Source organism: Ceratotherium simum, chromosome 20, assembly GCF_057802395.1.
Source record: "Ceratotherium simum simum isolate JZ-2026a chromosome 20, ASM5780239v1, whole genome shotgun sequence".
NCBI classification, from domain to species: Eukaryota; Metazoa; Chordata; class Mammalia; order Perissodactyla; family Rhinocerotidae; genus Ceratotherium; species Ceratotherium simum.
The window spans coordinates 18,477,337-18,490,817 of record NC_141919.1 but is presented as its reverse complement, the minus strand read 5'-3'; the positions used below and the strand labels follow the sequence as shown (position 1 = coordinate 18,490,817).

Sequence of the window (13,481 nt, the reverse complement as noted above, 5' to 3'; positions counted from 1 at the left end):
TCCCCAAGACCAAACCTATCCCAATGCAAGTTTTAAAAGTCCAACTTTTCTCCATTCCCTAGGTCTCCGTGGCCTTAAGTGTGTCCCCTGAATAGGGGAGCTTAGGGGCTGCTACGTGCTCACAGAGAGAGGGAAGCACCACCTTCCCCTTAGCATTGGCCATATGCTCAGCTTTTCTATGAATCCATGTTTGTGGTCATAGTAAACCTTAACTCACATTTTATTCTGAAACAAAGGAATACCAGAAGGCAGGAAGCTATAGCTCGTAAGTATTTCCAGCCAGGGCAGAAATAGCCATGTCATAAGCCCCACAGACATCACCATCCCTGCAGCAATCATTGGTAAGATCACCACCCCTGTCACCACCCATTTCACAACCACCCCTGGCCTATTCCTTCTGTCTTACTCCAACATCCCTGCCCAGTAGGACCCTGCCTTTGGAGTAAATGATGTTACGTAAACAAGTAGCTTCCACTTTAGGGAAATTAAGAGTAGAGAGCCCCATGGCTTCTGAATACCTCCAGGTGCACAGGACTCCAGGACTCTAATATCTGTGGAGCATAATATATTGCAATATTCCCTCAAACAGAGCTTAAGCCAGTAGAAAGGCTTGAGTGCTGTGGGAATGCTCGTGAATAGCCCAGCTGATGTTAGATGATAAGATTGCATTTCTCTGTGATTTTGCACTCCATCTCTCTGGCTGCAAATGAGAAGGCAGAGTAATTACTACTTGTTAATCTTTAATTAGTGGTAATGAAACATGTGCAGTGTTGGAAATGTTTGCATGGAAATGAGGACATGTAAGGATCCTGTTTCCACCCTTTTCAAAATTTGTTTGAAAATGCCTAAATTTTCTAACCTCCCATTCATTGCTTTATTTCAGATTCGTGTCAGAAATGCTCCAAAGGAATGTAAGTAAACTTGTTCCCAGTGTGTTTTTGGATTGCCTTTGTGTTGGTTGTAGGGTTCGTTATTAAGTTGTTTGGCAGAGATTAGTCTGTGTGCGTTTGGCTTATCCCATGGGTGCAGAAGTGTTTTCCTAGAATCTTAAATTGTTTTCACAAAGGACCCATCAACTCAGTTCAGTGAGGTCAGGCATTTTTTGCTTTCTCAGTGGTTTTCCCTCCCTCTCCTCTGGAAACTTCTAATTTCACAAGACTGGTCTCTGGGGAGGTGGGAGAGGGATTCATGGATGTGGACAGATTGGTGGCAACTGGAAGTTGTGGCACAGTTTGTTGGCTACATCAACATTGGCTCTGGCCTCATGTTCCCCCTGATCTGGTGATATCCACCCTGACGCCCCAGCCCTGGCTGCCTTGGTCCATCTGTGTGTGGCATGTCACATGGCCTGTACGCACTCAGCCAGGCACCCCCCTTTGCAGCATCCTGGCGTCAGCAAGCCTGTGAAGGCAGTGCTGTTTCCTGCCGCCACCCCAGCAGGCTGCTTCGTGGCTCCGTTGTGCAATCTCTTAGATTGGCAAGCCAGACCCATCCCTGACCGTCTTTTAACGTCTGACTGGAAACCATAGAAAACCTCAGAATTTCTTTCAATCTAATCTTGGGAGACCTAGGTGAACCTTTGTGGATCCTTATCCTCACCACCCTCTATGAGTCCTCTCCTGCTCGGCCCCTCACCTCAGGTGACGTCAGAGCCAATCCTACAACTGAATAGTCCTCAGGGAGGCCATGGCCAGCACACCTCCCCAAGATAAAGAAAGGGGAATAGGCTACCACCTCACATGTAGTCTCCCCAGTGCTCTTCTTTAGAACTTCTCCATCTGCCTCCCGATTCTCTTCATAAAGACCACCCAGTGTGGGCCTCAGCAGAGCCTCCATGTGGATATGGAGCAGGGAGAGTCTACCATTTGGGGTGGGATCTTTTTCCATTGAACTGGGTGCTACAGAATACACTCTCCTTTGTCCTCAGCCACGAGCAGTTTCCATGAAACCCAGCACTTCCAGCCACTCTTAGAATGGGAGACTGTCCCCAAAAAAGACGTAAAATCATCTTCTTGTATGATATGCATTTAGGGGCATGCTACACATTCATTATATCCATAGTTTCCTTACCAACTGTTTTTGATTATTTCCAGTATTCTAGAGTGAAGCCCATAGTGACACCACGTTTTTCCCTTTCCTGCTCTGAGACTCTGATGAGTGAACTTGGAAACATCGCGAAGACCCATGATTTGCACATTCAGGTGGGCGTTTTTCTCCTGTTTGTGCCTCTGTCCAGCCTTGCAGAACTTCTCAGTACCCTAAATTCTGGCAGTAATCTCCAATTTCCTACTGAGATCTCCTAGAGATACAGTATCATAGGACAGGAAGGGCCCTTTTGGAAGCCACCTAAATCCAATTCTTTAATTTTTCATTAAGAAACCTGAAGTTCCTTTTACCCTCAACCTTCTCTGATCTGGCTTTGAGAGGTGAGGACATCGTAAGTAACCAAGCAAGATCAATGATAAACTGGTTACCTATTCTCTGTAGATAATTTAATGCATTTCTTTTCTGCTTCTCTTTTATTTGATAGTTTCTCAGTGTTCTAGTCCTTCATTTTTGGAGGAACCACTTATAATTTGAAAAGCAAAAAGAGCCTAATTTCTACCTTACAAAAATGCATTTAAAAGCCCTTTTGTGCCGAGTTTCTTAATTTAAAATCAGGAACAAAAACGTATATCTTACTTTGTCATTAAGCAGTTGCAATGTAGAAATAAAACACTTTTTAAAGCTTCCAGCTGGGTTAAAATTGGGAGCTGGGAGCTCCTCTTCCCCCATCCAAGCATCATTACATAGCGCACTAAAATTTTCTCTCTTGTGAGTTGACTATCTTACAACAAAGGGCAAGTAAGGAGAAAGGCAACACATTGACTCTTTCCGTTTTGTAGGGTGGAAAGTGTTTCGTTTGTTTGTTTTTTAAAGATTTATCTTCTCAGGGCTCATTAACTGTTCTTATCTTTCTCCATTTTATTTTTGTGGTTGTGGAAGTTTTGATCTAATCCCACACAATTGTAGGGGAGGAAAACATTTTCCTTGGCCCTCTTAGGGTCTCCGGCTGGGTCTGAAAATTAAACTGATAAAGACAGATTTACAGGAGAAATGTATTAAATACAAGTTTTACGTCACAGGGAGCCTTTGTAAGGAAATGAAGACCCAAAGGAACAGTTAGACCTGAGTATTTCTATGCTCGATTTGATGGCGAGTGCACAGTGGTGGCAGACCATGGTAGGTGGAGGACTAGGAGGGAAGTGTAGTAAGTGGGAAACTTAGTAAGGCCTGCTTATTAGGATTCTTCTGAGTGTCCTCTTGTGTTCAGATATAAGGATGCTCCTTTCCTCCCAGTATAGGGCGGGCACATCTCACAGGAGGGTTTTATGACCTGTTTCAGGGGAGAAGGGTAAGGAACATCAGCATGACCTTCCTGCTTCTGCTGTTTTCTCAGCCTCCTTCAGCTTAAAATATTCAATGTGCCAAGGTGCCATATTTTGAAATGGTGCATCCTGAACCCCATCAACACACAACAAAATCAAGTATATCCTTGCTGGGGGTGTATGTATGTGTGGATATGCGTTTACTCAAATTTATCAAAATGACACGAATCATCTGGTCGTCTTTTCTTCTCTTCTGACGTCCATGCATTTCTTCAGTGGTCTGGATTTCCTCAAGGCCAGGTATAGAGCTCATCCTCTAAGTGGAATACTCTGGTTTTAGAACATTGTTCTTTTTCCTTTTATTTATTTGGCTATGCATACTCTTCCTCATGGAGACAGGGAAATGGCATTGCCATTCTTGGAAGTGGTGACTTGCTCATGAGTTATTTTCCATAATATATGCTCATCACTATTTGGTCTGAAATTATTTTTGTTTTAGGCTAGGGGTTGGAGTGGTCACACTAAAGTGTCATGTCTCAAAAACACTTTATGCTGTAGGGGAGGAAGAACTATTCCTCTACCCTCTAGGTCCTTCTGGCTGGTCTAAGAATTAAATTGACATGAGACAGATAACAGGAGAAAATCAAAGTTTAATAATATGTATACATGGGAGAAACCCAGGAAATCTGAGTAACTCACCATAATGGCTGAAGCCACCACCTTAAATATCATCTTTAGTTAAAGATAAAGGAGGATGTTGGGGGTTGTGCTTTGGATTCCTTTGGCTATTTGGGGTCTTTTGTTGTTCCATATAAATTTTGGGATTCTTTGTTCTATTTCTGTGAAAAATATCATTGGAACTTTGATAGATAGTGAGGGGTAGTGGTTTGGGACTTCAAAGAGGAGGAAAGCAATTTACATGGAGAAGGAAAAGCAAATGTTTGATAAACAGATGTTTGCTGGGCCATCTATAGACAATGTGACTGGAGAGAGAACTTTGATAAAAATGGGCCTAGCAAGATTCCTCCCAGTCTGCCACACCTAGAGTCATCTATGGTGATAGCTCCTTCCTGGGACAGGCCTTCCATCTTAAATTCTCTTAGGCAGTTAGGGGGAAGGTCAAAGTTTCTTTCTGAATCTTTTGTTCCTAAAAATAATCATGCCAGAGAGACACATTTTGGGGTCGCAAATTCTGACCCCCCACAATGCCCTCTCAGGTTTTGTGGTGCCCTGGAGAATGGTTGGTGTGGGGGTCAGGACTCACTTGTTTTGCTCGCATGTGGATTCTTATGGGCTGTTTCTTAGTGACTAGTTCAGTTATTTTCAAACTGTTTTCTGCAGAAGAACTCATTCTGGAAGCCAGCAAAGGGAACAGAATGGAGACAGGGTCCCAGAGTCCCAACCCTGCTTCATCCTGAGAAGTAACTTATTAATGCCTATTATGTAGTGGATTTCTATGAATTTTTATATGAATAACATATCCAAAGCTAAAAGAATTTGGAAAATCACTCATCTAGCCCAACCCTTTTATTTGAGAGATGAGAAAACGGCCCAAAGAAAAGAACTGGCTCGCCCAAAGACACATAACTAGGGTCAGAACTTAGGCTAGATTTCAGCTCTCTTTATTCAAATTCCAGTTTTCTTATGAGTGAACCATGCTGTGTGTCCTTTTGATGGCCACTGAACTCTTTTCTTAAACTCCCGACACCAGAAGAGACAGGTAATAACCAATAGCTAGGCTCCTGACTCTCTTCAAGGAGTATTTTTATTTTTATTTGTTCTTGCTATAGTTTGGAATTTCAAAAGACTTTGTTGGAAGACTATTACATGGGTTAGAGTTAGAACATTACATGTTCATAGCTTCTTTGTTGTATATATGTGACATTATATATATGATATATATAATTGTTTTAAGTAAAACACATGTACAATCTTTGTTGTCTTTCTGTTTGGTCCCTTATATAAGCAAGTAGAAACCATCCATATCATTTTGAGTTTGGAAATATAATTTTTAATGGTGTTTTACATTAAAAAATTGAAAATATTATTTCTTTTTTTGTAGAGCCATATAAGTGAAAATCGTGATGAAATGGAAGCTGTGAAAAACTTATATCCCAGTTATAAAAACTACACAGATGTGTATGACAAAAACAATCTTCTGACAAATAAGGTAAATTGCATATCATGACATAATCTGTGTAAAGTAGGGCATATTTATCTAAATTTTAAAATCTCAGTAATAATCTTCAGATTTCCATGGCATGCGTGCATTTCCCAAACTAGAGTAAAGCGCAGCATGTGCATATGTGTGTATATATAGTTACAAATGGGCCTGAAGTTTCATCCTGGTAAATAAATCTGAAGGCCTCATTGAGGGTGTGGGAATGTCTTTTAGTCCAAGGACATTTTGTCAGCATCCGTTAGAATGTAAACGTGCATTTCTTTGAATTAGCAGATGCATTTCTAAGGATCCATTCTGTAAGGAATATGAATAGGGATATTAATTACATATGAAAGTTAAAAAATGGCTATCAGTGGGGGATTGTTTAGATTATAGAACATGCATGATTAGAATTTTGTCCTGCATTCACAAAGAATGAGATATACAGGCTTGCAAGGAAGAATGTACAATATTGTTTGATGTATGTGTATATACGTGTGGGTGCATGCTCACTTAGGAAAAATTGCCTGGAAGACACACATTAAATGTTAAAAGTGATTCTTCCTGGGGGAGAAAACAGAGGGACTTTTTATTTTTTATTTTTAAACACTCTGAGATTGCTTTTTTAAAAAAATGAGTTTGTATTGTTTCTTATAATTAAACAATTTTAAGTTAATTAAAATTAATGTGAGTGAGGAGGGACCTCATTACAATGAGATACCCCTTGGCCTGGGCCTTCGTGAAATGTACAAACTGCATGGAGAGTTTAGCTACTGCAGCAAATAAATTCTTAGGGACTATGTGAATGGAGATGTGAATCTGACTAATTTAAAAGGTTAATACTCTCCTAAATCTTGTAAATGCTACACCATAATTTTCATCCTCCTTTACATATATTTCCATATGATTAATAAATTAACTTTCAGTTGGCATGTTAATTTTATTTGCACAGAGATTGGGAAAATTTTATTTTAATAATAATTCTATGGTCACTGAACCATGCCTCCCAAAAGTGAAAGCTATTTAGATACAGGTTTTGTACTGAGGGAAAAAGAATTTTGAAAGAGTAAAGTCTTATTCATGAAAACCCACAAATATTACCAAGACTAAAAATTAAGAGAAGTTTTTATGTGTGCAGTGCCTCCCTTCTTGGATCGATTTTACCTTCTGAATTAATGCTTATAAGATATCACATTTCCTGATTTTTATGAAACAGTAAATATAGGTGATAAAATAAAGTTTATTTGGTTATATGTGTCAAGACCATTGGTGCCTATATTTAATAACGAGCAGCAACAAAGAATAGCTCTTTGCAGGATCGCTCCCATAGCTTCCATGTACTGAGAAAGGAAAGCTTGCTTCTAGAAAGTTCTGATTAGAATCGGAACGAGCACAGCTTCACCAGTTGCTCATGCTGTAGACTTAGAAAAGACGGTAACTTGGTTATTTTTTAAAATGGAGATGAAGGAATCACAATATCTTCCAACTGGATGGATATCCTATGCGTTAGGTCACCTGGACCAACCCTCATTATTTTATAGATTAAAAAAAACAACGTGAGGTCCACAATTTTGCAAGGCTTTTGTAATCCAATGTTCTTACAGGCCTCTTTTTAGGTGTAATTTGTATGCAGTGATTTTATACGTACAGGTAATCGTAAATGTTCTTGTGAAGATGCTAACAGACAAGTCACAGCTTGTATCTGTACCTATAATATCTTATTGTGAGTAAGGACTAACTTAAGCATTTTTAAGTGGTAAACTCCACATGGGACACTCTTCTCTCTAGACAGTGATGGCACATGGCTGCTACCTTTCCGCAGAAGAACTGGATGTATTCAGAGAACGAGGAGCATCGATCTCACATTGTCCCAATTCTAATTTATCGTAAGTAGGCAATAATTGATTGGTAGATTGTGAATGACTGGGTTGCAAATTAGCAGCCAAATGCCTTTGTTTTCTCAGCCATTCCTCCAGTATCTCTCTTCTGTAGTCATGTTTGATTGGGACGGGGACTAGATAGACTGACACCTGTGCTGTGGTGGGGAGAAAGAGAGCACTTAAAAGAGGATATTTTTTGCAGAGTATGCGTTTGAAGAGCACAACATCTCTTAAAATTTCCGAGTTTTCACAAAACAGGACAATAGGAAATACAACAGAAAGAGTTCAAAACCAATAGCATTTGGAATTTACAGCTAAGGACTGAAAGGGCGCACACGCCAGCCAGGTGCTCCAGGGAGAGGGTACTGACTTCCTGTTACTTTGTGCTGTACAAACTACCAGAAATGGCGCAGTGCAACTAGAAGCCAATGCTCTCAGTGTATGTCATAGTGCTGAGTCTGACAGTGTCAGTTCACATAAGAGGGACCTTGTCCTATTGTAATTTTCCAGAATGCAAAAGCTTTATTTATAGCTGGTTCTTAACCTTTTGAAAGGTTATAGATCCATAAGTGAATCAGATGAAAGTTATGATCTATGTCTTCAGAAAAAAAGCCTATATGTATAAAAAAAATCTAATTTAAGAGAATTCATAGATCCCATGATGCTGATCCATGGATGCTAGCTTAAGAATCCATGCTCCAGAATTACATACAGAAAGGGTCTCTCATTTCTAGTGCTAGTTAATCCAGAGCAGAGCTCCTCCTGCTTGGAGGCAGGTTGGGGTGGATCATTCATATATTCATTCAACAAATTTATTTAGCTTCTGTTAGATTTTAGTTTTTTTGAGGGTTACTTGATATTCTCTTGTTTTGGGTTCTTGCAGAAGCAGACCATGAGACAGGATTTGTGCATAAGTAATTTATTTGGGAGGTGATCTCAGGAAATACCTTTAGGTAGGTAAGACAGAGAAGGGAAGAAAGTCAGTAAAGAGTGCATCATCAACCAAGTTACCACCGTGAGCTCCTGGAAAACTCGGGGAGCTGGTGTGCAAAACAGACCTCCAAGTTATCCTGCCCAAGGAGTGGGGGAGCTGGGGTAGTTTACCCCAGTTATATTGGTGGAGGACTGCTGAGTAGGGGTGAAGGGGCGTTAATCCCGTAGAGCTTCTGACCTTCCCCAAACAATGGCAGAGCAGGCTCTAGCAGCTAAAGAGAGTCCCCGGTAAAGAGTTGGAGGTGCGGACAGTTGGAAGTCTAGGGACTTTGCCAGTGAAAAAGGTGTACCTCAGTGGCAGTATGAGAAAGACATGAGAGCCACAGTGATATATTTCTGAAGTGTTTTGAGAGGTTCCAGAGGCTTCTAGTTTACATACTGCTATAAAGTAGTCACACATGACAGAGAATCTTGCCTATGTACAGCTTACTGACCATAATTATGGTCTAGTGACCACCTAGAGAAAAGGATTTAACATCCCTTGGGTTTGAAGTTAGGTCTCTTTATGGATATATTTCTGTTTAAATGGTCATTGCTGTTCTTTCTCCAACAACTTTGAGAGCTTTATTGCATGTGCACTGTGGCTTTGAAAATTACAATTATGTGAGTCTTTGAGCAGACCACTATGACCTTTGTGTCTTCTCAGACTTCTAAGGATCACTTTAGTTTTCCTGTTTCTTTAGAGAGGGAGCATATCTCTTAAGCTCAGGGTCATGAGGTCCGGAATTCAGCACAGGAACCATCTCTCCTACTTGCCGTCCTCAGAGGCAGAGTTTGAACTGTCAGCCTTGACTCACCAGCCTGTGCCCCCTTTTCCAGTTGTGCCCCCTTTTCTTTGATCTTGCAAGTTCCTACTCATTCAGGGTAACAAATTATTCCAGACAGAAAGGAAAGGCAGTGTTTATAATTTCTACTTCTTAGTATAGATGGATGGGTTGGTTGAAAAAAGATTAAAGACCTATAGTTGATAACACTGTATTGTATAATTGAAATTTGCTAAGAGAGCAGAACTTAAATGCTCTCACCAAAAAAAAAAAAAAGAAAAAAGTAAGTATGTGAGGTGATGGATGTTTGATTAACTCATTGCGGGGAATGCTTTCACAATGAATTCGTATAGCCAATCATCACGTCATAGACTTTAAATATCTTACAACTTTATTTGTCAATTATACCTCAATAAAGCTGAAAAAATATAAAAATTCATAAGACTTTTGAACTAATTGTAAAATTTAATTTCTTCATTTATTTTTCTTTACAAATGGTTCCCTGCTTTCCCTTCTGGCTCTTGCTGCTTTGTACCCTCCTGAGATTAACTTCAGCCTAAGCATTTAGAGCCCTTTATGACCATTTTTTTCCTCCAGGACTCAGATGGTCTGACTTGAGTACTGTGTTTGGTCAGCATTAGAGCTGATGTGACCGGAAACACAATTTCCCGGGATAGCACCATCATTGTTGTTGGTGTCCTTCTCTTGTTGGAACCAGCTGGGTCTCCTTGTTCTGACTCTCTCCTCTCTCTACAGGATCAGCAGTGGCTTTCTCAATGTGTTGGAAGTCCTGGACCATGATGTGAAAATAGGGCTGGGTACAGGTTAGTAGTCGCCATTCGGAGCCATGGCAAAGTGGTCGATTATGTGCATAACTTTCTAATGTGACTAAATTTTCAATAACAGTTCTCTGTTAAAAAAACGTTAGTTTTATTATCTGGTAGTAATATCTTGAGCTAATAAAATAGTGAGGGTGGAAGCAGTAAGATGATGTATGCAAAGGGAAAAGTGTTGATAACACTCCTGAAAGCCATTATGCACGTTTACTGTTGAGAGACTGGGATATAAAGGATAAGTCCTTCTCAAGCGTTTTAGACATTCTTTTTAAAAAGTCCTTGATTTTTTTTCCCTTTTGTTTTGTCCTTCTGACTAGGTTTTAATGGTTTAGATTTGTATATTTATAGTTTTCAATAACTGTGTCATCACAAATACAGTCTCAAAAGAAAATTACTTGACCTTGCCATTGTGAGCACAAGTTTAGTCCATCAGAACTCTGAAATATGTTAAGAACTTGCTTTGCTTTTAAGCAGTGTTTAACAAAATGAGATTCCAATTCCCACAGGCAGTCTGATGTTTGCTAGGCTGAAGGACTTTCTAGGTGGCTGATAAATTAGTGATGTCTCCTTTTTTTCACAGTACATTTTAATTGTTTTTCTTGAGTGTGTGCAGTGCTGCTCACTTTGAAAGTGTGCATCAGGCCTAAATGTCTAGGTATATATACTGCGAACCTTCTTTTATTGCTGTGTGAATGAACTAAAATTTTTTAAAAAACAGGTGCAGGACATCAGGATGCATTTGTCTTCTTATTTAAGAGCATCAGGATGTTTGCATATTGACAATGATGGTTTTCATCATTTTCTGCAATAACTTAAGTCTCAATTAATTTTATACGAAGAAATATTAGTAAGACATACAATAATACAAAATGATATATTTATATTTTTAAAGAGGTGTGCTAGGTTAGAAGTTTTTCCCAATTTTACATGAATCAAAGGAATTAAGTTTTTTTTTTAAATTCTAATTTAAGCCTTGAATCATTAAGATTGTGTGATATCTAGATAAAGTCACAAGTATTGAGGCAGGAAACCAGTTGCTTTACTTCACTGAAGAGCTTTAATGGATAAGAAAAAAATGGCCAAGAGTTTTTGTTACACACTATAGTTAATTAATGAAAAATTTAGCAGACATATAAAAATCAGGTAGCTATTGCTTTCAAATTTTCTAGAATTTTGGTCTCCGTGATTTAAATTCATCACATGACTTTCAGTTCTTGACTTTGGGGTGTATAGTGATGGCCTAAAACGTTTTGGTAATGCTCTAACTGTCATTTATCAGCTGTACGACCTTGAGCAAATTACCTTAATTTTCTAAGGCTTCATTTTCTAATTTCTATAACAAAAACAACAACAATCATAACAATGTCTATCCTACAAGCTTGTTTTAAGGCTTAAATGAAAAAAATGCACGTGAAGTGGTTAGCATATACCTGGCACCTTGCACTAGTCAATAAAGATTGGCTTAAAAGGGAAAGAGCAACGTTAGTATATTGACCAAATGTTTGGTTAGATATAATGTATTTGCTTATTAATTTGGAGAATGCTATTTATTGCATTTTTACATAGTCTCTGTTGCAACAGCCACCTGTTGCACTATTTCTTAAACATGGCCTTTATATATTAACTTGCCCTTCCCCTGTAGACTTCAGAAGATTATTTAACCTCATACTATGGACAGAGAGCAGGTCCAAGGGCAGTTCATTCACCCTGTCTATAACAAGTGGAGGCAGATCTGTACTTGCTCAAGTATTAGAGAGGAGAAACCTATTGAAGCGTCATGAAAATATTGCAATATAAGAGAAGGCAGTATCAAAAAGAATAAGAGGATGGGCTTATCTCTGAAAATGATCTACTTCAGGATCCAGAAGAAAATTTCAGAAAATTGCCATCAACTTTGGAGTACAAGAAGACATGGCGCTATGAAAAGACCACAAGTTGTGATGGAATAGGAAATTTTAAAAATGAAAGAAGAAAACTGAAAAAGAAAAAAAGATTGAGAAGCATGTAATTGCTCGTATACTGCTGGAGGGAGGGTAAATGGTAAACACTTTTGAGAACTGTTTCGCAGTTTCTTATGAAGTTAAATATGCATCTACATATGGCCCAATAATTGCACTTTGGGGTATTTGCCCTAGAGAAATGAACACGTATGTTTGCAAAAAGAGTTGTACAAGAATGCTTATAGCAGCTTTATTCGTAATAGCCAAAAACTGGAAACAATCCAAATACCTGCCAACAAGAGGATAGATAAGCAAATTGTGGCATATTCAATGGAATGCTACTCAGCATTAAAAAAAAGGAACAAACCACTGATATTGCAAAACATGGATAAATCTCAAAAATATTTTGTTAAGTAAAAAAAGCCAGGCACAAAAGAGCACATACTGTATGATTCCACATGTATGAAATCCCGACAACCGAGCTAACCTATGTTGACAGAAGTCAGAAAGTGGATGCCAAGGGGTGGAGGTGGGAAGGGAAATTGACTGGAAAGGGCCATGAGGGAACTTGCTGGAGTGATGGAAATGTTTAATATCTTTTTTTTTGGAAAGGTAGTTAAATGGCTATATACAATTATTAGCATTCATCAAACTGGACACTTGAGTTCCATGCATTTTATGATATCTTAATTATACCTCAATTAAAAAAACAACAAACAAACCATGTAGGAAGCTATGGGAAGTAGAATTATTGTTGCAGAAAATTAAATCAGTGATGCAGAGAACAAGGTTGACCACAGATCAAAGGGGGTGTTTGAGAAGGATCCACATGGAGAACAGAAAGCATAGCACCAACCCATGAAATCTTCCTGACCAAGGATCCAGGACAATTAGAGCAGAAGCAATAATCAGAGCTTTGAAGGGTAAATCTATTCTGAGTTTAAGAAAGAACTGTGTATTATATCGAAAGGACTTACCCCATTCGAGGCTAAATCATAACTAAACATATTGTGGCAAAATATTTGAATTACAAAGAAAAATTTTTAAAAAGTCCTAGAACAGTGAGTCAGGGAAAAAAGTCAGTTATCAATAAAACAGTTAAAAACTAGTTTGGTTTCAGGTGTTTTGCTGTCACGCAAAATATCAAGACCAAGAAAGAGTTTTGGAGGCAAAGTAGTTGTTATTTAAGAATATTGTATCAGACCAGATGCTCCCTCATGTGTGAAGGCAACAAAATTCTCAGATGTACACAGGTTTGGATAATATTCTCCCCATGAACCTTTTGAAAAAAATGACTTGAAAATCTACATCACCCAATGAGTGATGAGGCAAAATGAAGGGCCATGGTAAAGTAATGGTACAATAGGCTGTCAGGGAGGGCTGAAATCAGTTAAAATAGAAATCAGATCAAAAAATGTTAAAGGAGTTTAAAAAATGAAAGCATGTTTTTTTTTAAATCTCAAGATATATTTAATGTTAAAAATAATATCTTTAAACAAAAACTAATCAGGCTATGAACCTTAAATTGCTCAAAAAAAT

The 13,481-nt window shown here is 38.7% G+C and overlaps 1 protein-coding gene across 2 annotated transcripts in view; it reads left to right on the top strand.

Moving 5' to 3' along the window:
- Nucleotides 1-13,481, top strand: part of GDA (guanine deaminase) — a 208,705-nt gene that overhangs the window by 180,027 nt on the left and 15,197 nt on the right. For both annotated transcript variants that reach the window (XM_087444482.1, XM_004439643.3), the window contains 5 exons: nucleotides 884-911; nucleotides 2,094-2,201; nucleotides 5,431-5,538; nucleotides 7,318-7,415; nucleotides 9,923-9,990. In XM_087444482.1, coding sequence (XP_087300608.1) covers nucleotides 884-911; nucleotides 2,094-2,201; nucleotides 5,431-5,538; nucleotides 7,318-7,415; nucleotides 9,923-9,990 — 410 coding nt within the window. The remainder of the gene's footprint in view (nucleotides 1-883; nucleotides 912-2,093; nucleotides 2,202-5,430; nucleotides 5,539-7,317; nucleotides 7,416-9,922; nucleotides 9,991-13,481) is intronic.